Genomic DNA, 25,958 nt, shown 5'->3' on the forward strand with positions numbered 1-25,958 from the left:
ACTTTGGAACCAGAGCGAGCCAGTGTTCCTTGACCAGACTCTCCTGCCTCCCGCAGGGGGAAGAGAGATCATTCTCCTTCCTCAGGTCCTCTGGACTGCAGAACCACTCCAGAGATTGGAGAGATTCAGCCTTCTTTTGCAGGTGGAGTGGAGACAATCACCGTGATTCTTCTGATTTGTGGGATGGAGCTGGGACATCCACTTGCTGTCCAGTCCCGAGGCGGCATCAGTTGAGCACTTTACCATTCATGGGAAGCCCATTGAGTCCATTACCAACAACATCAGCACCAGCTATTTCCATGCCTTTGGTATCCCAGACAGCATCAGGCTTGCTTTGCCCCTCTATTCTTGCTCCTCGGTTATTCAGGAGCATTCTGCTGTCAGAAGTACTTCTCTGTAGTCCTCTGTGCCACCTGAATTGGTTGCAGATTTGTCTCAGTCAACAGCACTGTCTTCGGCACTGCCTAAGACTCAGAGTAGGCAGTCGAGGTCAGCCTCCTTATGGGTACTGAGGGGCGCGTTAGCACAGCTGCTGTCTTCAGCACTGATGACGACAGTGCAGATCACATCTACAGGATCGGTACCACCCCTGGCTGCCGTACCATCTTGGTTTGCTACCAAGTGGGAGTGCAGTGCCCTTGCCTATCCTCAAGACATCAGCTTCTCTCCCTGCTTTGGTAATGATGCAGCCAGCATATTGGGCTTTGGACAGCGCTGGATGTTTGCTTGCTGCACCTGGGGTGAATCTCCCCATTGTCTTCAGATGACTTGGGGAGGTTCATCAAGAGCAAGTTAGGAGGCACCCTCTCCCTCATCATCAAGACCTCATTCTCAAAGATTGTCGAGACCTCCTCTGGATCACTATCAGTACCAACATCAGCACTGCTCCTGCAGTAGGGACCGAGGGTCTTGGCCCAGTGCCTACTGCCCACCTATGCCATATCCCTATATTCAGTGGCCGCCTTGGAATCTATGGACCATTTCTGAATCTGTGAAGTCCTGATCATCAGCCCACTCCACAGCAAGGTCTCCTGGCCACTCCCAGCATTCCCTCTTCAGTCACCTTTATTGTTGACTCAGACAGAGGTGGCTTCCTCAGCGCATACCCAAGGACAGAGTTCTAAGAGGCTGGATCTCTGAATTTATTCAACCTCATCCTTATAAGTTGGCATTGCAAATCGGCAGGCACTGTTATTGAAATATGATTTGGGGAATTGGGGGGGGTCTGTAGCCAAACTCACAGACATGTTGCCTGAACCCTCCAGGGGAGAGTTCAGAGAGTTTATTGTTTACGGTTGTCTGGCCGCCAAGACATCTTTGCAGACAGCACCGGACATAACAGATTTCACTTCCAGAGTTATGGCTTCAGTGATCACACTGAGAAGGGCCTCACGCTTGCAGCACTCTGGCATAGCTTTGGAGGTCCAGCTGGAGTTGCCAATGCTCCAGGATTGTCCTGGAGTCTCCAGAAATTAAAGGTTAACCATTAATTAAAGATTATGTCATGTGATGAAACTTCCAGAAATATGTCCAGCCAAAACTAGCAACTGTAGGTCCAGCAGAGAATAGAAGATCTACCTTGCAATGATTGATTTTTTTTTCTTTGACTAAGTTGAGCAATTCTGCATTCATTGGCAGTTTTACCCCAAACACAGAAAGATACCAATTTCTTGGTCAGCAATGGGAGCAGCAATACTGTCCCCAGTGGTGCTTCCAGCAGACATCTTACCCATGGAGGTAGCAAGACTCCTCCAGGAAGGGGCATAAGTTGCACAGAAGAAGGCCTCCTGGGTCTAACTTTAACCAGCCAGCCTGTCCTCCCCCAGCAAGCAGCCATTTTGACTGGTTCATCGACACCAGTTGTGAACTTCCCACCATTCGGGGAGGCTTCCTCCCTTGCACAGTGCTTGGGAAATGATAACCTCAGACAAATCGTCCAATTTCCACTCCCCTCTCCCCTGGTCCCTTTTCAGGGAACCCCCTCACAAGTAACTGCTCCTACAGCAGGTCCAGACTAAGTGAGCTTTGGGGGTATAAAGGAAGACCACCTGCATCATTGGTGGGCTGGGGCGGGAGGAGGAGGATTCCACTCACAGTATTTTCTGATTCCCAAGTCCAAGGGAGGCGTGAGACCTGTTCTCAATCTCCAGGGTCTCAACAGGCACATCAAGCACATGAGATTCTGCATGGTTAGCCTAGCTACCTCCTCCCAGCTTTGAATCACAATCACCGGCTTGCTGCCTTTGTTCTTCAAAACGCCTTTTTCCATGTGGCAATTTTTCCCAAGCTATGTCTTTCCTTACCTGGATGATTGGTTAGTGAGGGGGCAAGTCCTCAGATCAACTCCTCAGCCGTGTCCGGTTCAGACTGCATCTCCTCAATTGGCTGGGTCTGACTGAAAACAAAGCAAAATCAACTTCAGTACCATCGCAAAAAATCCAAACGCATTAGGATTTTACTAGATTCTGTGAATTTGAGGGCATTTCTGCTGAGCTGTGATTTCAGACAGTTCATTGTCTGGGACTAGCCCTCCAGTCTCTCACTTCTATTAGCAACTTCAGACACAAATAATCCTAAGTCATGTGGCCACATGTATTTATGTGAAAAGAACAGGAGTACTTGTGGCACCTTAGAGACTAACACATTTATTTGAGCGTAAACTTTCGTGGGCTACAGCCCACTTCATCGGATGCATAGACTGGAACATACAGCAAGAAGATACTTATGCATACAGAGAACATGAGAAGGTGGAAGTAGCCATACCAACTGTAAGAGGCCAATCAATTGAGATGAGCTATCATGGTGGGGGGGGGGACTTTTGAAGTGATAATCACAATGACCCATAGAAGGTGTGAGGATACTTAACATGGGGAAATAGATTCAATTAGTGTAATGGCCCAACCATTCCCAGTCTCTGTTCAAACCAAAGTTAATTGTATCTAATTTGCATGTTAATTCCAGTTCAGCAGTCTCTCTTTGGAGTCCGTTTTTGAAGTTTTTTTGTTGTAAAATTGCCACCTTCAAGTCTGTCACTGAGTGGTTAGAGAGGTTGAAGTGTTCTCCCATTGATTTTTGAATATTATGATTCCTGATGTCACATTCGTGTCCATTTATTCTTTTGCGTAGAAACTGTCCAGTTTGGCCAATGTATATGACAGAGGGGCATTGCTGGCACATGATGGCATATATTACGTTGGTAGATGTGCAGGTGAACGAGCCCCTGATGGCGTGGCTGATGTGATTAGGTCCTATGATGATGTCACTTGAATAGATATGTGGACAGAGCTGGCATCGGGCTTTGTTGCAAGGATAGGTTCCTGGGTTAGTGTTTATGTTGGATGGTGTGCGGTTGCTGGTGAGTATTTGCTTCAGGTTGGGGGGATGTCTGTAAGCGAGGGCAGGTCTGTCTCTCAAGATCTGTGAGACTGAGGGCTCATCTTTCAGGATCGGTTGTACATCTTTGATGATGTGCTGGAGAGGTTTTAGCTGGAGGCTGAAGATGACGGCTATGTATTTATGTAGTTCAGGATGTGAGGTTTCATCTTTGTCTCTTCAGAGCTGGCTCAAGTTGGTATATCGCCCAAATGGTCAGTTGTTGGACTGCCTAGTGTGAGTGCTGCCACCCATCCTGCAGTGGATAGATTGAATCTGTTTTTGTAAAGGTGTTCCCTTCACCCGTCCTCTGCTGTTCATACCATTAATAATGATGCCTCCACAAATAGGTTGGGGAGCGCATCTGGGGACTTTGAAAATTCAGGGACTGCGAACAGATCAGGAAGTCTCTCTTCATATGAAGGTCATAGAGCTTCGAGCCATTTACAGTGTGCACTGGACATTTCTGTTGCACATCAAAGGCATAGTGGTTTGTATACTCACCACCACCACCACCAGCACAGTGTATTATGTGAACAAAAAGAGTGGAGCCCACTCCAGCCAGTTTTGTCATGAAGCAGTAAAAAGTTGTGGCAATTTTGCATCAGGGAGAACATCATTCACATGGCCATTCACCTACTGGGGATGTGGAATTGCTTAGCCAGTCACCTCAGCAAGGGCCTTCTTTCAGCATCACTGAAGAATAGTTTTGAGGTCCATTTTGAAAAATAGGGCATTCCAGCTATCGACCTGCTTGTAACGAAAGACAAGAAGAAGTGTTGTTGATTTTGTTCCTGAACGAGCCTCAGTCCAGGCTCCTTCCATCTGAGCGGGGATTGGTGTTCATGTATGCCTTCCCCTGATCCCACTCATCCCACAGGTCATTCTCAAACTGAACTTGGATCTTGCCAGCCTGATTCTCATTGTGCTAGCGTGGCCAAGACAGTGTTGGTTTTTCAGTCTCCTCAGTGTGTCGGTTTGACTACCCATCCCCCTGCCTCTTTATCCCAACTTACTGACCCAGCACCACAGTCAGATTTGGCATCCAGCACCGAGCAACCTGCATCTCACAGCATGGATTCTTCATGGCTAAATTAAGAGGAGGAATGATGTTCGGAAGCTGTTTGACAAGTGTTACTTAATAATAGGAAAGCCTCTACTAAGGCGACATATTTGACCAAGTGGCAGTTTGGTCGCTAGCGTGGGGAATTCAGCTCGGACTGGCCTGCATTCAGGATGTTTTGTAGTACCTGTTATACCTTCAGTTTTCTGGCCTGTCTCTCAGCTCATTGAGGGTTCTCTTATCAGCGATCCCAGAGTTTCATCTGCCCATCGAAGGGAGGTCAAGTTTCTCAGACTCCATGGTGGTGAGATTTCTAAGCTGCAGGCCTTAATGGCAGAGCCCCCACACACTCAATTTGTCAGAGACTAAGTGACCCTATGGCCACATCCAAAATTTTTGTTTAAAGCGGCTTCACCATTTGGCCTTAACCTCATGATTTAGTTACCGGTGTTCTCTCCTAACGCACACTCCAACACGGATGAGCAGAGACCTCACCCATTGGATATGAGACCATGCTTGGCATTTTACCTAGAGAGGACTTCACTTTTCGGGCCCCACCTCATCTTTTCATCTCCTATGTGGATCCAGTGAAGGGTCAGGCGGTCTCGGTATAGACAGTTTCCAGGTGGATAACTTGCTGCATTACAACTGCATGTGAAGTAGCTCAAAAGGTGCCTCTGCTGAGATTACAAGCTCATACAACAAGGGCCCATGCAACATTGATAGCATTCCTTAGAGGTGTTTTGATATTGGATACCTGCAGGACCACGGCCTGGTCTTCTGTACATACTTTTACGAAGCACTGTGCAGTTACCACTGTGTCTAGGTCAGATTCAACCTCGGGAAAGCAGTCCTGCAGTCCTTTAAGTAGATTCCAAGCTCCACCTTGTGTAAGTACTGCTTGTGAGTCACCTGATTGGAATACACATCTGCAACCATTCCCAGAAAAGCAGTTACTTACCCGCACTGTAACTGTTGTTCTTCAAGGTGTGAGTGCTGATTTATATTTCATGACCCACCCTCCATCCCCTCTGCATTGGAGTCGCTACTCTTGGTGTCAAGGAACTGAGGGAGTTGGGATGGCACTGCTTTTGAGTAGACAGGGGAAGTGAAGGGCCACATGGCATGAGCACCACTCCTATGGGTACTGGTACCAAAGTTCTCCAACGTTGGTGAGCTGGGCACGCACACACCTGAGTGGAATGCGTGCCTGCACTCACATCTCAAAGAACAACAGTTACAGGACAGGTAAGTAACTGTTTTTTCCTCGTCATTCACTAATTGTATCCTTAAAATAGATCTGCCTTCAAACTTCACTTTCTGTGTGGTACTGAACAGATGGGAAGGGCCTTTCTCTAGTTTTCCGCGTGTAGATAGCAGTTATTCTGTTATTTAAATAAGCACACAGGGGTAACTGTGCATGTGTGTATGTGCATCAATTTGCGTGTTTTCAAAGTGTATATATCCCAACACATGTGGCCTTAATGACAGGGATTCTCGGAGGGGCATGTAGTTTGTCTGTACAGTACACAAGCAGAAATGTCACATACAGGACAAGGATTCCGGTAAGGAGAATTGAAGATGAGAAGCCATGTGAGGAGGCAGAAGGCTGTCTGGACCAGAATTGTGTTTATCTGTGGGCAGCTTGCAAGGACTGCAGCGGCTCTCCTTATCAGGCAATAGTTAAACATTTTTTAAAATCTAAGGAAATTTTCAGAAAAAAAGGTGACTAACCTGGAATTTTGAATATGTCACCTCAACTAGAAAGAACCCACAAGAGAGCTTTGTACCTCTCTCACCAAAACACATGTTAAAAAGCCTGGAAGTTAAGTTCAAGCTCTACTTTATCCCTCTCATCCCCTTGCCCTCCTCCCCCCTCACACACAAAATGCACCCCAAAACTCTGAAAGTGGGCAAATTCTCATTCAGGTTCACCAGATCACCTATTCTGCCCACATAGTACTGCCTCTTATCCATCAATCAGACACATTTATTAACTTGGAGTAAAATTGTTTGATTTTTATCCTGGTGCTGTGGAGGTTAGAGTTAAGGGGTTTTTTTTTGTTTTTTGGGTTTTTTTCCATTTGTAAGAGAGGCAAGGCAAGGGGATTGTATGATGGTAGTTTTCTCTGACAATGATAAGTTTTTGCTCTGTAAGAGCAGTCTAAGATCAGTGATCTGGGTCAACTACTGTGATTGAAATACACGTCACAGCAATGAAAATTAAAAACCAACTCAAGATGGCTTCATTTGGGGACTGCGAGTCAGGAGGAGGTGAACAACTAGAGGGGTGATCGGTGACAATTGATTAGGGATCAGCAAGCAGAACTTCTACAGCGTGGGCCCATTTCTTGCTGTCCTTTCTCCTTCCTTTCTCTTTTCCTCGTGCAGAATTACTATGGAGCTCAGTATATTCACCTGAAACTACCGGTGTCGACTCTAGGGGTGGGCATACAGTGTCCGTGTGTGTGTCTGAGGTGTCACTGGAAGCTTCAGGGCATGGGAATACAAACCGACCTCACCTTTCCCCACTAGATGAGGTTTGTGACACATGAATAAGGGGTGGCCGGAGGAAACACTCCCCATCCTGCACCTGCTCAGCTGATAAACAGAGGACTTCAGCCTTCAGAACTGTCAGTCTCGCTTCTTTAACGGAGTTTGTAAAGCTATATGTATATCATCTATGTATATAAACTGAAACTGTACATTTGGGAATCCTGGTGGGTTAATACTGCAATATAGCACCCAAACCCTGCATCAGTGTAGACACGTGTGGGCCTCTTTCTCCACCACCTGGTACCTTGTGTCATCATCTGCGTGCTCTTTTTTGCACAGATGTAAATTATACAAGGCATTGGGCAGTGGAGGATTGGGCCCAAAGCATCATAAAATTGGTTTCTCTGCATGTGGCTACATTTTAAACTGTTGCATTAGGAATAAGAGAAGGAATCAGGAGCCATGCTGTGTTGTTTCATTTTCATGGATGAGGAGCCAATTTTAAGATCTTTTTTAACTTCTCTCTCTGACACAAAAGCTAGAATAGATAGTGTCCTGTGAACTCTCATAAGAATCAGCTGATACATATCTCACTGTCCATCTGCTTAAGTATGGACGTGTGACACAACCAGTCACAATTCATTTACTGCTTCCTACTTCTGTGCTGCTGACAAATGGGGCTCAGTCTTTGAGACTGTTGTAATAAGAATAAGAAAAGAGGAATTTAATCTCACTCCGGATGTTTAGTGGGTTCGTTAGGGAGACGAGGGAAGTTGCATGTAATACCGATCTGGCATGCTTGCTCTTTGTTGGGCAGAACTTTGTGCGGACTCCTCTGAACTACAGCTTCTGTGAATTCTCTGAAATGTGATCTGTGAAGAGCGATAACCCCCTCACTGTTGCTGTCTCACTTGTGAATTAGAACAGCAGCCAAGAGAAGCTTTATTAGTGCAACCATGTTATTTTATAGGCATCTTATTCCTCTGAGGCCTCTGTGCAGATTAGGTTTGAGGGGGTGGTGGAGCATTTTAATGGATAAACCCATCCACTTTAAACAACACAGGATGAACCCCCCACTGTATTCCAACATTTTATCCTATTATAGATCCACTGGGGTGTTAACCAGGCTGTTGGTCCAGTGCCCCTTTATTATTTCGAGTCAATCGTCTTCCATGTGACTGCGGAGCTACTGAAATGCAAAGCAACCCTTCTGGCATTCACACTGGAAAATGTTTGCAAATGACACCGTGTCAGTGTACGCTTTCTTCCACCTACTGAAATAAATGATACCAGCAAACCTGCTTCACTCTCTCCTTAGACTCTCTCTCCTCCATGCATCTGCATATCCTTCCCCCCTCCCATGTCTAAAGGTACCACTACCCTTCTGGGTACACATTGGGAATATATATTTTTTTCTTCATTACGTTCAAAAGCTACTACTTTAGCAAAAACAGCTTTTGAGCCGTTGGAACATGAGAACAGCTGTAGCAGCCAGATGAGAAATGGTCCTAATATAGAGAGATTTTGGGGGCTGCATTGCTGAGTTGGAAATACCATCCATAGACTATCCCCCTAGTGCTAAAACCCATAGAAATAGATTGGAATGACTTCCTGGATTCTTTATTATTTTTAAGGCCTTGTTGTGTTTGATCCAAAACAAGTTGGGAAAACACTGTTTGTTCCTGAACTTAGCAGCAAATGCTCTTCTGTGAATGTGGTCTAACTCTGTGTAGAGAGGAGTGGATGAACAGTGATGGGGAAGGGACTGCATCTCCATAACAGACAAGGGGAGTTGTTAAAACTGTCTTACGATCTCCTCAATGACTAACGCTGTCTCTTTTTTTTATTTTTTATTTTTTTTTTTTCCTCAAGCTCGGGGTTTGGATCACATTGCCGAGAACATACTGTCGTACCTAGATGCCAAATCGCTATGTGCTGCCGAGCTGGTGTGTAAGGAGTGGTACCGGGTGACATCGGATGGCATGCTGTGGAAGAAACTTATTGAGAGAATGGTCAGGACAGATTCGCTGTGGAGAGGGTTGGCGGAGAGGAGAGGATGGTGAGGGAACTGCAAATTCAGCTTCTTACCCAACTGGGAAGGTGGATGGTGTGTGTGTAATGCTACCTTTGTAGTCCGCCCCTGTTGTTTCTAGTTTGACATTTGTTTGCAGCAAAATTCGGGGATTGGAGAGGTTGGTCATTTTTGGTTCTGCCACCAGTTTTTGGCATGGTTTTTCCATGCTCATCTCATAGGTGCTCCAGTATCTCAGTAATGAGGGAGAGATAAAAACTTAGAATCTGTACACCCAGCCTCTCATTCAGTTTCATATTAAGAAGCTGCATATGCCTAGGAAGGGCAATAAACTCATCAGCAGTTCAGAACAGAAAAACATTTTTAGGATTAGGAGCTGGGGCATGTGATATGAATTAGTGTTTCCTCAGCAGACTTTTGCTTTACGCTGTATCTGTGCAATCCTCAAACTGGAAGCTGAGGATAGGTACCGTGGAGAGTAGGGGACTCTAGAAATGCAGATAGATTAGTTAATAATCAGCTGGAATAGCCTTCCGAGGGTCTCGCTTGAGTTTGAAGCTGCTCTGTTAACACTTCATTAGAACTTTCCCTCTCTAGGGTAAGCCCTTTAATACATAATTTTCTTTTCCAAGGGTGTCCCCAGGATGTTAGCTGCAAAAAAGCTGGGTATGAATATTTCATAAACAAGATAAAAGTGACAGCTTAGGCATTTTAGTTGCTATTAAAAAGAAAAAAAGATACAAAGTTGCAGGCAAAAATTCTGTTGTGTTTTGAAGTTAATTTTGTTACCCTGTTTGTCGCAGATTATAAAGACAAGTAAATCATGATTATGAACTGTCCTTTTAAATACTATGCAAATCTACTTCCAGGAGCATAGTGATTATCAGAAGTGTTCAGTACCCCTTTTTGTGACAGTATTAGCTGCAGACACAGGCGGAAATGTTAGAGAAACCCCATGATTATCTCTAGTCCTCTAGTTCATTCTGTATTTAGAATATTACATTGATGCCCATTGCTGATGATCTGAGTATTTGAAGGTCAGCAGTACACCCTGCCTCCCCCATCATCATGCTGCACCCCCAGGATTGCACTGTGCCCTGTTTAAGTTGGTTGCAGGATGGAATTCCCCAAGCATGTACTCCCAGGGAGAATACCCTCTGATAGGGGGGAGGAGGTTAACACTAAGAATAGTTGGGTGGGGAAGAGAGGCAGGCAATATCTAATTTAACTTGGGGATCTGCTGTCTAGCACTTTGTAGCTTGGAGTCAGTGCTTTGGATGGCACAGGGAAGTGAATAGATGGACAGTTCAGAATGATAGATGACTGGTCTCATTCACTTATAGCTCTTCACTTAGCTCAGTGCATGGACCACTTGATTTCATCACTTGCTTCCTGGTACCTTACAACAGGAGAGCCCAAACTCTGCAATACAAAGGACCACACTGACCACTTGCCAGGAATGAGTGGGGCCACATGGATTGGCACAAGCATTTATAGAAAATTTACTATAAAAAAAAATAAACATGGGCACTGTTTGTGTCTGTCTAGATAGTGACCAAAATACACTCAGTTTTCTGGTCATCAGAACCTGCAGCTGATTGAGTTCTTTTTACCCTACAGTAATAGAGAGAGAGTGTATATGGTTACATGTCCCTTAGGCTTTGTCCTTGGGGCACCCCTGCAGTGTCCCATTGTCCTCAGTTGGGGCGGGGGACATGAAATAGTTACTTTTATAAGAGAAAGTCTTGCATGAGAACTCACCTGGGATGCAGTGAAAATTCCAAGCACTTCTTTAGCTAAACCACAATTGATTCTATTTGAAGGCCAACCCAGATGTAACCTAAATATTCCAGGGTCTGGCTCAAGCATTCTCCCCACCTCCAAAGCACGTACTCCCCAAGAAGTCTTCAAAACATTGCCCTTGTGATTAATCTTCACTCTCCTAAAAGCACTCCATATGTGCAAATACTGTACCAACTGCTCTCTGCAATGATTAGGACCTGTATCCACAGTTGCCTGCTTGCATGCATGTGCCTACCTGGTCACATGCACACGTCTTGGAGAGTGAGACTGGAAACACAAACCTTCATTCCAGTGCAGTTAATGGCTGATACTTCTTATAGTCTAAAAATCTGCAGGCTCCTAAGTATGGAGCTGAAAACTGCTCTGCCCCAAAACATGTGTCTAATTTAATTTCTTAGGGAATTTAAATATATACCATTCCCCTTGTGTGTCTTTCAAATGCTTGTTTAGCACTATGTTGTGGTATTGTCCTTGTAAACCAAAAGCTTCAGATCATTTTTGTAGCTTTTCTGATGCAGGTTTCATGCTACATCTAGCTCAGGCCCAAGCTGTCAAGGTGTACTGTAGTTTCAAGGTGTACTGCGAGGAAGGGACAGGCAAGAAAGGCACATGCAGATCTGGAACAATTAATCATGCTGTAATGGAGTAGTGGCGGGGAGGAGCAGAGAGCTGGCCCAGTGTAAACGCCATGCCTCTGATGCCAGGATTACACTCCGAGGCATTTGTGCCTATCTCCACTTTGCAAGGCATGTTGCCAGGCAAAACAGCAGTTAGTACGCCCATGGTGGGGTTTACTAGCTTCCACACCGTGTTTGGTGACTTCTTAACTTCAGGATGAGGAATTAAAGTTCTTTACACAGCAGGAAGTGATTGCCGTTTACTGAATTTTTTTTGAAGCAAAAATCTAGCTTGGGATATGAGTATTCCAAATCTGTGTTGAAATGAGGAAGGAGCCACTAATGAAATGTTGCTTACCAGAATCTAGCAGCAGCCGTAAAATGTCCATGTGCCAAAGCAGATGTCACTCCCACTAATGCAGCTTTCAAGCCTTTGGCACATAACATATTTTTAGGGGGCTGCCTTTCTTAGTTTTCTCCCATTGCTGGCCTTCCCTGCAGCACCTCCTCCCCTCCCCCTTGGCAGTTGTGAAGGTTTGATCCCCTTCTTTTAAAAGAGTCACGCACAATAGATACACAAGCCAAGGGACGTATGAACCACTATTACTCACAGCCTGGGCAATAGTGGCTTGTGCCCTGTATGCGTAACACATTTGTAATTCCCTAGGTGTCTGCTAATACCCGTTTTGAATTTGTCATGTATCCAGATACAACCCAGTCACAGTGCAGGTCAAACAGTGCTTACTGAGTCCACCCTGCCTGAATGCTAATCAGTCCCCTGCCCCTACAGTCAGCAATGCATCCAGTAAAGTGCCTTAGAAACCTTTGCCCAGCACTGCTGAAACATGGACTGTGTTGAATGGGAAATGTTTCTTGTGTTCCAGGGGACAGTATCTATTTAAAAATAAGCCACCTGATGGGACTGCCCCACCCAACTCCTTCTATAGAGCACTTTATCCAAAAATTATACAGGACATAGAGGTAAGAAACAAACATTTAATTTTATGTGGTTTTTAACTTTCTGATTTGTTAAAATGTCAGCAAAAACCCTCACACTGGTTTTGATAAACGTTGCACATGGCATACATATGTTTTGCCCCAAATTCACATGTTTTGGAGTTATCACATAAAGATCATAGGGCTTAGTGACTCCCTTCCCTGAATGTAAATTGCATGAGCAGTCAGACGTATTTCAAGTAGCAGATTCTGGTGAATCTGCACAGTGTACAGCTGGACAGCTTTCAGGCGTTTCATGGCTCTTTCTATGGAAAACATAATGAGGCCTAGTGAGAGGTTGTGGTGAGGTGCCAGAGCTGAGCCAGGGAGACCCAGGCATTGCTGGAGAGGACAGTCCCTGAAATTCAAAGAGAAGGGCATCAAACATGTGGCACCACTGCCCTATAAATGGTTCTGTGCAAGGTTCCACCTCTTGTCTATTCTTGAACTCTTCATTGCAGGAGAGGTGCTCAGCTGCTCTGATCACAGGGGCCATATAACCACTGTCTAGATGTAGGTGGATACCACCTTTCACTCTTCTTTAGTCACTGAGCATCCTCATGTTGAAAGCTCCACAGAGTCACAGAAGTTAGAGATGGAAAAAACCTTTTAGGTCAGCTTGTGCATCCCCAATATGGCCCATGCAACAGCATTCCCCATGCTATATTCTCCAGCACTTCGTAATTATAAATGACTCTAGCAACAGTGCCTCCATGGCCACTTCCCTTGGGAGACTGCTGTGTCATCTAATGGGCTTCCTTGTTGGGAAATGTAACAGGACTTTCTCTAATTTGCTTCTCTTTCTTCTCTGCTCTCCATCCCCAAGACAATAGAATCAAACTGGCGGTGTGGAAGGCACAGTTTACAGAGAATCCATTGCCGGAGTGAAACTAGCAAAGGGGTTTATTGTTTACAGTATGACGATCAGAAGATAGTAAGTGGCCTGCGAGACAACACTATCAAGGTGAGAACTCCCTGAGGTGGCCAAGCTAGGGTGTGTAAAGCAGACTTCGGGAACAATCTTGTGTCCTAATTTCGGTGTGGGAGGCAGCAGTTGGTAAGAGACTTTTTAGAAGGTGCCCTAGCCCAGCGGTTCTAAACAACTGCTCCATGGCCCAGCGCCAGCCCCTGAGATCTCCCCGACACAGTTTAGGAAGGCAGCAAGCTTGTCCCTGGTGTCAAAAAGGTTAAACACTGGACTAGCCCAGTGAGTTTTTCTTTGGTACACACAAGCTAGCCTTCTCCCAGCAAAGTGTGTAAACCTGGCAAGAAATGCTCTGCTTCCTTATAGAATGGACTTTGCTAGCAGTGTTATTGGTCCTCCCATCATTACAGGCTACCCTGTTCCCTGATGAGCAGTGTAGAGCCTGTATTCATATAAAAGCCAGAGAGATTAAGAATGTTTTATTTTGCACCAAAGCGCCTGTGGAATAACAAAGTGCATTCTGTGCTACTTAAGGACGCTCGATCCTCAAACAGTATGTAATAAAAACCGAAACAGCCAACCCAGCAACATGCACCATTTCTACAGTGATGAACATCTTACTTACCAGGTGGTTTGTGACTGTTTGCCCCCCTAGATCTGGGATAAGAATACATTGGAATGCAAGCGAATTCTGACTGGACACACGGGTTCTGTCTTGTGCCTACAGTATGACGAGCGGGTGATCATTACTGGATCTTCTGATTCAACCGTCAGGTACGTACTTCTGAAACTGAGCTTTGTTCTCCCAGACAGTACTGAAAAGATTTTTTTTTTTAACTGTTCTCTGTTCAGCCTTTTTCACTGAGTAGTTCCAGTGAACTCCTTTCCAATGAGAAGCCCTACTTGTTTAAAAATCAATTTTTCACTCAAGTTTTGCTGCCTATCACAGGGAAATGGAAATAAGCGAAGGCTGGAGATTTCCAAGCTGGGTCAAGGAGACTTTTGTGAATTTTTACTAAAAATTTGCGCATCTCCCTGGGATAGAGATTTTTAAAGACTTTGGTTAGGTTTTCAAAGCCTTGTAGGGGTTTTAGCCACACCTCTTCCATTAGATTTAGCACAAGATACCTGGCTAGATCCCCTGTGTGTCTTTAATAAATTTCAACTAAATGTTTTTTTACCACTCTGTGACGTTGTTGTCGTCACTCATCACCATGCTGCAAGGCTGGACAGTTCACATTAGAATCTACTCTCCAGATGGGAAAGTCACTCGGCATGGGTCAGGAGACTAGAGTGGGCAAAATTGTAATGATTTCACTTCACGAAATGAAAATATCTGGAAATACCCATTCAGCTGGTGAACTAACAGGAAGGGGTAGAGGGGCATTTCTCCCTTGGCTGGGGAAGAGGGATAGAGCTTGGCCAGAAGAGTATGTCTCCCTGTGTTGGTGTGGGTAGGAGATCCCCTCTTTCTGCCTGAGTATGAAGTATGCAGCTCCAAGCAGCACTGTTGGAAGCAGACCCAAAGCTACGGTGATTGCCTTTCCGGCAGCGTTTGCACTCATGCGCCTGTTCCCGTGGCTGCAGGCTCCTCTCTGCGGTTGCCTAAACTCATGTTGAACCCACCAGTCATAAGCAGATGACCCTAAATTCAACCCCTGCATATTGTACATGCAGGTTTGTGGTGCTAGGAGTTCTGTTGATTCCTACCATTTGCATAAATCCAGAATTCATGCCACATGTCTTACTGGGACATTTAACCAGCACTGAGATTGGATGAGGCAGCATTATGTTTAACTCTGAATACAAAAGAAAAGGCTGGTCTATGTGAAAGACACTGTCGTTTCCCAGTCCATAGTGGGCAGGTCAAACTGCAGGCTGGGTCCTTGCCTAGGATACTTCATGTCAATAAACAAACTAAAGAAATACAACCTAGATGGAGCTACTGTAAGGTGGGTGCAAAACTGGTTGGAAAAACGTTCCCAGAGAGTAGTTATCAGTGGTTCACAGTCATGCTGGAAGGGCATAACGAGCGGGATCCCGCAGGGATCGGTTCTGGTCCGGTTCTCTTCAATATCTTCATCAATGATTTGGATAATGGCATAGCGAGGACACTCATAAAGTTTGCGGATGATACCAAGCTGGGAGGGGTTGCAAGCGCTTTGGAGGATAGGATTAAAATTCAAATGATCTCCACAAACTGGAGAAATGGTCTGAAGTAAATAAGATGGAATTCAATAAGGACAAATGCAAAGTGCTCCACTTAGGAAGGAAGGATCAGTTGCACACATACAAAATGTGCAATGACTGCCTAGGAAGGAGTACCGTGGAAAGGGATCTTGGGGGTCATAGTGGATCACAAGCTAAATATGAGTCAACAGTGTAACACTTTTGCAAATAAAGCAAACATCCTTCTGAGATGTATTAGCAGGAGTGCTGTAAGCAAGACACGAGAAGTAATTCTTCCGCTCTACTCTGCACTGATGAGGCCTCAACTGGAGCATTGTGTCCAGTTCTGGCATGACATTTCAGGAAGGATGTGGACAAATTGGAGAAAGTCCAGAGAAGAGCAACAAAAATGATTAAAGGTCTGAAAAATATGACCTATGAGGGAAGATTGAAAAAATTGTGTTTGTTTAGTCTGGAGAAGAGAAGACCAAGAGGGGACATAACAGTTTTCAAGTACATAAAAAGTTGTTACAAGGAGGAGGGAGAAAAATTGTTCTTCTTAACCTCTGAGGATAGGACAAGAAGCAATGGACTTAAATTGCAGCAAGGGCAGTTTAGGTTGGATATTAGGAAAAACTTCCTAACTATCAGAGTGATTAAGCCCTGGAATAAATTGCTGAGGGAGGTTGTAGAATCTCCATCATTGGGAATTGTTAAGAGCAGCTTGGACAAACGCCTGTCAGGGATGGTCCAGATAATACTTAGTCCTCCCTTGAGTGCAGGGGACTGGACTAGACGACCTCTCGAGGTCCCTTCCAGTTCTGTGATTCGCCGCTGTAACTATAAATGTGCACTGACCTCAGATGCTCAAGAATGGAACACTTGTAGCCCTTAAGAAGGAGGGCTTCATCCAGTTGGATATACAGATGGACTTTAACATTTTTCCAATACAAAATCTCAGGCACCCACCTGCCCAGGTAAATCATTAGATCACCAGCTCCTTCTCAGTTTGGCAGCCCTTTCTGTATACTGCTGATTTTCTAGTGGCGCATTTCTGTAGTCCACGGCCTTCGTTCCTTTGCATACTGGAGTCAGATGTCTTTGTGCTGTCCACCGTAGACTGGTGTCTGTCTACATAGCCTGGGACTCCATGATTTTCGTTGAATTGGTTACCCACAACTACTTACCAGTCTCTCTATCTGTGCAGGGCTTTGGGACAGTGATTCTTGACCACTGGAACATGTGCCAGTAGGTGAACTTCAGGCTGAGTTCTTTAGATTCACTTGAGCCCTTGTGCATAGCTGCTATCCCCTACCATTCGGCTGGGTGCTTTATAACCTGTAATAAAGTGTGCGCTGTTTATGGATGAAAGTAAAGGTGCATATATGCACACGCATGCATAGTGCAGTACACCTGGCTCCCCAGGAGTGCAAGAGAGGGGCCTTCCCCGAAGACTATATCTGCTGCCTAGCTCTTCTTGGCATTTTTTGGATGTCTGCTGGATGGAGTGATATTCTTATGTCGTTCTGCAATGTGAGGGTGTGATTTTCACGGGAGGGTTTTGTAATGCCAGTGCCTGGTTCTAATAGAGATGCTCAGATAACAGCGATGAGCACTGTAGACATGCCTGTAAATAAATGCAGTGGGAAGGCCTGTGTTTTCCGTACCTTTGTACAGAGATGGGAATGTTGTGAGTTATGCTTTCAGATTGAAAAGAACGGGCACAATGAATGTGTAAATGTAAGACTCCAGCTGCGATGTGTGTTTTCACCAAATCGCATTTCCGTTGAGGAGCAGTGACTCAAAGGAAGGTTGGAGTGAGCTCATCCCCTCTTTCTTTCTTACTGTTAAATTTTCTAAGCCAGCAATATTGCTTATCCGGGACTCATGCAGAGCAAATTTTGCCTTTGGTCAACACCAAAGGTATCCCAACACAGCAGCTAGTGTACTTCACAGCATGACCACGGCGGTACAGGCAGCACTTCAGACTACCCACCTGAATACATACGTGCCCTGGGAGTTGGGTGAGTTTGTACTCAGGTGGCTAGTCCAAGCTGCTGCCTAGGCCATTGTGGCCTCACTCCTATTTTCAGCATGCGAGCTAACTGCACTAGGAAACAGCCTCCCAGAGCTGTGTGGACATATCCCAAATGGCAGGTGTAATGCTGCCTGCAGTGACTCAAGAGCATGGGTACCAACCTCCAGGCACCCTGTCAGGAAGCAGGGCACAAGCCCCAAATTGGCTGTGCGTTCTGTACTTAGATTTAACCAACTAAATATCAGAGAGAAACTCTTCAGGCTCTATAACAGCCAAACAAGGAGTCACAGACAGTCCTCTTGGGTGCTCTGATCCAACTCCCCCGCCAGCTGAGCCTGCCTTTTTACAACAAGGATCACAGCAATATTTGGATTACTCCGTCCCAAAGGACCAGTCACTTAGTCCAGGTCAGTCGCACCTTAGATCTCACTGGCTACGCTGGTAGCCAATCCTACAATAAACTACCTACAGATTTATTAGGTAGGAAAAGGAAACAAGGTATTTACAAGGTTAAAGCAGGTAAACATAGATGCATATATGTGTTACAATCTTAAGTGTCAAAAAGTAATAGAAGCTTCTATAATCAGCAAGCTTTGTATGACCTTTAGGGTAACCCAGGCTGGGCAATGGGGACCTCTGATGTATACCTAAAAACCTTGCTGCCAGAGTCCAAGCAGCACAGAGATCCAGTTCCTTCTTGTTAGGGTTATTCCCTTCCCCACCACGTGCTCTGAGCTGCAATCTCAGCTGATGGGAGGAATCCACTTTCATAGGTCATCTTCATGGAGGGTGGGGGGATGGGATGGACAACAAACATTTTTTGTCCTCTTTATCATCTCACAGTCGTCTGTCGGATGTCGATGGACCTTCGCTGTGGGACAGGACCTAACACTTTTGGTTGCAGATCAGTTCTTCACGCTAGTTAATGTCTCTCTCCTGTCTGGTGATTCATGGCATCACAGAGCCTCACAATACAGCTACTCTAATATTGCCTTACAATAAAGGATTCAGATGCTATAAGCGAGATTAATACCGGCAGCCACTCACAAGCATTCAGTAAAGTCTAAATACATTCTTACAATTCTAATACTTATTTGAAAAGTACTGACACAGATGATGCAGACTGATTCCAGGTATATGTTTCTCAGTGTTCAGTTGAGACATGGGGACCTGCTCTGCCAGCATCACAGCATTTTCAAATAAGCTTGCCCTGTGACAGGAGGGAGGCCTCCAGAGCCTACTAGAAGAGCTGTAGCTTTAAGAGGGGTTAATGGGAGGTGGCATGCACGCTTCAAAACCCGCTGGTTTTTAGGACTGAGAGTTGCTGCAGCCCAAGTTTCGTGATGAGTTAGAGCGCAGAAAGCAGACTGGGCATTGTTACTGTAGCATATGAAGCAACCATTTGTATTTCATAAACATGAGTGACATTTCTTTTCTCCTGCATGTCCCTGCCCTGTTTAATTGCAAGCTTCATTAAGGGAGGAGGGATTCAATTTCCACAGCCTTTTGCTATTTGCTAATACAGCCATTATGCAGCTGGAGTTTAGCGTAGCTGGGGTTCAGGGTATGGTAGTGCTGCAGGAAACTGCTGGAAGGAATTTTGCCTTGAGGTAAATACCTTCGCAAAACAATGCACCGAAAGGAACTGTGTCGTTTTTAAACTTTTAATATCCCCAACTCACATCATAGAAGTTCTTTAAATTGAGCGTGTATCTGATTCTTTTAACCACAAGTTATCCTTTGCGTGTAATAGACTGTGCCTATTAATGGTCAGTTGACATAAAAACTCTATATTAATTTGTGCTTTATCAACACATTCCTGAAACGTTGTAGGGTTCCTTTGTGTCTGTTCAGTATAAATAATTTGCTGCTGTTAGAAACCAATCTAACCCAATAGTGTAATTTTTTTAATGATTCTTTTAGATTTGCTTACAAAGAAAAAGCATACTCTGGTCTTCTGCTACTATAGAAAATTGTCCCCTTTGTTGGCAGTCCCAGCAGAAAGGGCGAAGATTGAATGGGCCATTGTGGGTGAACTTGCACTGGGTCTCCCCAGATCCAGGTAGACAGGCATACCTTTGGGGGTGAGAGAGCTGCAGGCAAAGTTAACAGGCGACTTCAGTCTCCAGGGCTGTCAGTCTGGTACCTTTCATCAGCACTACACAGTCACTTAATTACAAAACGCTTTGCTGTGTTGTTTTTATGGAGCTAATTGCATTGCAGGTTTTTTGGCTGCTGGACTCCTCTAATATTTTTGTAATCAGCTGGTTTATGTGATATGTCTTGTAATGAACTAACTATTCAGCAGATTCTAGATTTAGTATGTGGTGTTTGCTTGTCATCGAACCAAAGACTTAATTTTTCTTTTCCTGCAGAAAAATCAAATGTAATTTCTTTTTCACCCTCTTTCCCTTCCCTTGGTTTGAAATACTGTGTGAATTTCAGGGTGTGGGATGTAAATACTGGCGAGATGCTAAACACGCTGATTCACCACTGCGAAGCAGTACTGCACCTGCGCTTTAACAATGGCATGATGGTGACTTGTTCCAAAGACCGTTCCATTGCCGTATGGGACATGGCTTCCCCGACAGACATTACCCTGCGAAGGGTCCTGGTAGGACACAGAGCTGCTGTCAACGTAGTGGACTTTGATGACAAGTACATTGTGTCAGCATCAGGTGATAGGACTATAAAGGTGAGAAATTTCAAAGGCTGTTTATTTACAGCACTTGTCAGTGTTGACCAAAAAGAATGACCAGATTCCTGAGAACATAAGAGCTGATGATATTAAAACTCAGAAAAAAGCCAATTCATATATAAACTGTAAATCAGTTTCAAAAGTGCTATGGTTTATTTTGGGGACAAGTCCTAATGTAATACAATAAAAGCTCTATGTATGAGGAGTTAGTCTGTTAACTGTAGAAAGCTGTAGTCATATATCACAGGTAAGTTAGTTTTCCCTACGTCAGCAATAATGTCTTGAATTTGACTTGTGACCTTGAGGTTGTGATGACTTTTTGAACATTTTGGACGCACTTGTTTCTCGCACAGGTCCCTCCCCTCCGTTAGTTACTGCTTAATAATTAGGCCCTGTGTGTTTTCTCTCCCCATCTCAGGTCTGGAACACTAGTACCTGCGAGTTTGTGCGCACCTTAAATGGCCACAAACGAGGCATCGCGTGTCTGCAGTACAGAGATCGGCTAGTAGTGAGTGGCTCTTCAGATAACACTATCAGGTGAGTGGCAAGCTCCCATCGGGAAGCTCTGCGCGCGCGCGGTGTTCTCGGCTCATGTAAGGCCGTTGTCTCTGGTTCACTTGGGACATGCTGAAGTTAGGTAACCGAAATGGTCTGTGCCCATTTCTCCTGCAACTGGGCTGCCTTTGCTATAGAATGCTGTGAACTACCGAAGGGGGATATAGAAAGTCATTTTTCTTGCTTTGCCTTGTAGCCTCCCTATCTCAAAAGTGCCATACTAATCAGCGAGTCAGACTGGTTAGACAGTTTTGGTGTGTGAAATAGCTGGCAAGCACCACTTTGCATGATGTGCTTTTGTGATGTTTTATTTGGCCTATGTGTCTAGTTAAAGGGTCAGACATGCAATAAGAAGCATTTAATCCTCTGCAGAAATCTCCTGGGCTCACACCAAACTCCTCTTATGGTGCTTGGCATCTGGTATAGTTTGGAACAGCTGGTTGAGAGCATGAAGTTCAGTTTTCTCCCTCTTGCACTTTCTTGGCTGCCCTAATGGCAGCCTGAGATTTAACCTCTTTCATGCTGGGAGTTAGGATTTCTTGGTAAATCATGCAGCTGTGGCTGGAGGGATGTACGATTATCTCCTTAACTAGCGTTGTTCAGTAAACTTGAGTCAACGTAAAACTGACCATGGTAAGTGGTTGGATCATACAAATGGGTGGTCGGGCTGCCTCCCTTCACCTGCGGGGATAGAGGGGGACTTTGCTGCTGCGCAGACAGTCTGTTCCCAAGTTTCAGCTGTAGGGCAATCTACTTTCCTTTTTGACCAGTCCTCTGTTGTCAGTGATGAATACAGAGGCATTTGTTTGCTGGATGCTTTTCCTGACAACCAGCCACCTTTTCCTACTCTGAATCCCACAGGAAGCTGACAGTCCTGTCTGTGACACCGCAAGGTGATTGAACCAGTTTGCGATGCCAAATTTTGCATGCTGTCTGCTTGATGGCATGACATAGTAGAAGGATCAGACAGATTGAGGGATCACTGACTCCTCCTTCCTTTACACAGTGAAATGGGCAGTGATTACATTGTGCTGTTTTTCTAAAACGCCCCGAAGTGTGGCAAAAAGATTGTGCACTTTGAATTTGAGTAAATCCTTTTTTGTACAGTACTTTGAAACTCAGAACCAAAAGAAATGGGAATAGAAAACAGTAAAATTTCACAGCATTTAGAAATCAGCTAAAATACTACTTGTAATAACCAACAAAAATGTCAGTACAGTAATCAACCTAAAGAGAAATACAATTACTCTTATTTTACACTGAATACAATTCCTAGCTGATAGATAAATTGTGCTAGAATTTCATGAAAGTTGGTAGTGAATCTTAGCTGACCCCAAGTCCAGTGGCCCTCAAGGCGTGGTAAAAGGTTTACCTGTTCACTTACTCTGCCAGCCTTCCACAAGCATTGCTTGAGGGTGGGTATCTGTGGGAAGGTGATAAGAGGGCAGCTTACTAAGTAATCTATGTGTATGACTTGATATAGGTTTGATTTTAATTTACTTGAAATACAAGATGTTGGCCTTCAATTGGGTGAAAAATGATGTGAAATTTGAAGTTTGTAACTTCTGAAATTTGATGTCCTAGAGGTTGAAAACCTTTAGAATCTCTAAGAATTTTTTTTCCAAAAGGGAGTGTTTTAAATGATTTTCCAATTCTGTAAATATGAAGTGTACAAAAAAGCTAGGAAATTAAAGTTTCTCTTCCTTATAGAGAGAGTCTATCTGAAAATGATTTGGGTGGGATTTCAGGTCAGCTCTTCAGCTGCTGCAAGTCAGATAGTGCCATTGACATCACCATAGCTGTCCTGGTTTTTCAGCTGAGGAACTGGGCCCATCATGTTTCGAGGCATTTAAACCGAATAACTCAATACAGGGAGTCATTGAGGCCAGGGCATTTCATTGTTCCAAATGAATTATCAGTAGAGGAGAGAGAAGATCAAGGCGTGACTTGATCATGGTGTAGGAGTCTCTTCACAGGGAGAAACTAATGGATATTAAAGAACTCTTTATTTAGTACTGAAAGGCATAACCAGAACCAACGGCAGGAAGTTCAAGCCTGACAAATTCCAGTTAAAAATAATCTACCAGTGTTTAACCCAATGGTGATTAACCATTGGGACAAGCTTCCAAAGGAAGCTGTGGATTCTGCATCTCTTGATGGCTTCAAATCCAGACTTGGATGTCTTTTTGGGACCTGCTTTAGTGAAAGACAAGTTATTAGCCTCAATACAGGGGTAATGGGATGAAATTCTCTGGCCTGTGTTATACAGGAGTTCAGGCTAGATGATCTATTGACCTCTCTGGCCTTAAAACATGAACCATTCTGCCAGCACCCCTATGCACTAAGGCTACACCTCTGCCTCCGTGTAAAACATCCCATCAAACTGAGCCCTTCTCAGACTGCAGCTGTTTCCTCGGTGGAGAGAGATGCTTTGCGGCCGTGGTGCTGTGCATCTTCCACCCAAACTGCAAGGTGATTGAACAGATTAGGAGTCAGGGCCAACTATTCAGAGTTGCTCATTTGCCATGTATCAAGTCACTTGACCTCATACCCACTAGAACCTAACGTAACATAAGAGTTTTCTTTGAAAAATATGCTCCAACTGAGCTGCAGGAAAAAGGGTGGCTTGTGGGGTGATGAATTCAAGATCTTCCACATTAGCACCATCAGAATCTTTATTTCTAAAGAACCCATTGACCAATTATAGTCTGAAACCAAACATTTCATTGCAATAACAGATTTTCAGACCTTCTCTGCTCCTCTTCCTAATCTCTTCCAGGTTGTGGGATATAGAGTGCGGGGCATGTTTACGAGTACTGGAAGGCCACGAGGAGTTGGTGAGATGCATACGCTTCGATAACAAGAGGATAGTCAGCGGGGCATATGATGGGTGAGATTGTTAACAAGGTTCAGACACCTCTTCCTCCCCCCTCCCTCAGAAAAATTAGACCTGTTGTCTGTTGTGCTATTCTCACACTTATGGTCAATATATGAGAAGTGCATTACGTTCTCCTGGCCTTTCCCTTTTCTGGAGCGGGTCTTCTGTGGTGTGTGTTTTCCAGCAGTTTCACATGGCAGATCCGTGCAGAACTCCTCATGCTTGAATCAGTGACAACCAGATCAGCTAGTTCTCTGCCCAGGAATGTAGTGGAGCAGAGGACTGAGTCCATAAGGTCCATGTCTCGTGTTTAGCAGTGGTCAGACCTAACGCTGCTTTTTCTGCAGCTCCCACAGTTAATAATAATAATAATAATAATTGGAGCTATACCAATCTCCTAGAACTGGAAGGGATCTTGAAAGGTCATTGAGTCCAGCCCCCTGCCTTCACTAGCAGGACCAATTCCTGCTGTTTGTGCGTGCATGTCTAGCTTTCTCCCTTCCCCTTCTGCCCTACACGTGGAGGTAAGTGGTTACCCTTCGACTGGTCTGCCAACAGCAGTGTACACGATACAGGACCGCTTCATAAAGAGTGTGTTTCCTCTGGAGCTGCAAGTCTTCCCATATGCTCCCCTTCTGCCCCTATGCATTTTGTGTGCCCCCCACCCCCGTCATTAGCGGTAATGGCCTACCTGAGCTAGACTCTAACCAAAGGGTGGCAGGCATCTCCAGTTATGCCCCAACAGCCCCTTTCTCCACCCTGTCAGAGCGGAGGAAATGGAGCAAGACCTTCCAGGGTGGAGCCTGCCTTCCAAAACAGAGACTTCCCCAGCAACAGTCCGACGTACCAGTAATAGACAAGGGGGGGACCCAGCCAGGCCCCTTTGTTCCTGGCAAGAACTTCACAGCTCCTGGACACCAGTGGTGACAGCTAACTACTTTTACTGTTCGAGCTCTGGATGGTATTTTTGCTCTGCCAGTTGGTTGTTTGCACCAAATCCTCCACTCATCTCTCTCCCTGAGCTTCCAAGTTTCTCTCTGGCCACCCCTCCACTTCATGTATCAGAGAGGTAGCTGTGTTAGTCTGGATCTGTAAAAGCAGCAAAGGGTCCTGTGGCACCTTATAGACTAACAGACGTTTTGGAGCATGAGCTTTCGTGGGTGAATACCCACTTCGTCAGATGTATCCTCCACCTCAGGATTCCTTGTGACCTCTGCATTTGCATCTACTTTTTGCCTTATTTCTATGCCAGTTGGCCCCATAATTAACTAAATAACATAGATAAATAGAACTAAGACGTGTCCATCATCCCTGGTCACTTTGCTTGTGTGGTAGATCCCTTCCCTGCCCCTTGTCTGGGTTTTGTCTCTTTAGGCTGTAAGCTCTTTGGGACAGAAACTGACTGTACCTGTGTGTGTGCAGCCTGGTGGGATCCTGGTGGGACTGGAGGCTCTGGGAACCATCTCGATATAAATAATGGAGCCAGTCCCCTGTCACTGGCAGTCCATCTGGTAGTACAATTTCAAACTACCGGACAGGGTTTTAGCCTCAACACCCACTGACTTGTAACAGGAGTCAGATAGCTGGAAGCGCCTGCTGTGTGAGAGCTCAGTTTAAGCAGGTCACTCAGAGCCAAGGGAAGAAGGGGGTACTGGGGGTGGGGGGGCGCATACATGGGGTTGTGGGGATGTATTTGGGGAAACATCTCAAGACCTGCCCCTGTAGTTTAGTGTAGCCAGGTGCTGCTCACTGCCACACAGCTGCTGCCGTTCACCACATCACTGAGTACTACAGAGAAGTGAATGAGCAGACGCACAGCCACTCAGAGAAAGCAACACAGTACAACAGGCAGACTGAAAAGTGCACAGAGAACGTCTTGGTCAAGAAGCTCCTGTCGATAATCTAGGGCAATGTGCTTAACCAAGCATTGCTGCCTGCGCTGTGAAAGGGACTCCAAAGAACAGGGTCCTTTTCCAGCACTCTCCACTGCTGCTGGCCAGATTTCTGTGGCGGGGCAGAGGCGTTCTTCACTCTGGAGGTTGTATTTGCGATGGTGGGCTGGCTTCCTCGTATGTTGCTGGTGTCCAGGCTCCCTTGGGGAAGAGCTGACTTTCCCTTTCCAGGCTTGAATAATTCCGAGTAACTCTGGGGTCGTGTGTAGCTAATTTGGGTAGCATGTCCCCTGTGCCACAAAGTCAGCTTCCTTCTGGGCAGGGAGCCCCTCTACTAGGTACAGAATCCCACTCTCTTCCAGCCCTAAACCTGCAGACTGGTTTAAATTGGAGTGTGTGGGTTCCACACACTTCATTCTCCCCC

At 45.2% G+C, this 25,958-nt stretch overlaps 1 protein-coding gene across 13 annotated transcripts in view; it reads left to right on the top strand.

Moving 5' to 3' along the window:
* BTRC (beta-transducin repeat containing E3 ubiquitin protein ligase) overlaps positions 1-25,958 on the top strand; it is a 173,703-nt gene that overhangs the window by 134,154 nt on the left and 13,591 nt on the right. For all 13 annotated transcript variants that reach the window (XM_075072930.1, XM_075072929.1, XM_075072928.1 and 10 more), the window contains 7 exons: positions 8,804-8,990; positions 12,268-12,364; positions 13,206-13,343; positions 13,960-14,078; positions 19,957-20,206; positions 20,628-20,746; positions 23,544-23,654. In XM_075072930.1, the coding sequence (XP_074929031.1) occupies positions 8,804-8,990; positions 12,268-12,364; positions 13,206-13,343; positions 13,960-14,078; positions 19,957-20,206; positions 20,628-20,746; positions 23,544-23,654 (1,021 nt within the window). The remainder of the gene's footprint in view (positions 1-8,803; positions 8,991-12,267; positions 12,365-13,205; positions 13,344-13,959; positions 14,079-19,956; positions 20,207-20,627; positions 20,747-23,543; positions 23,655-25,958) is intronic.

The sequence above is a fragment of the Chelonoidis abingdonii genome, chromosome 16, assembly GCF_003597395.2.
Source record: "Chelonoidis abingdonii isolate Lonesome George chromosome 16, CheloAbing_2.0, whole genome shotgun sequence".
Lineage (NCBI taxonomy): Eukaryota > Metazoa > Chordata > Testudines > Testudinidae > Chelonoidis > Chelonoidis abingdonii.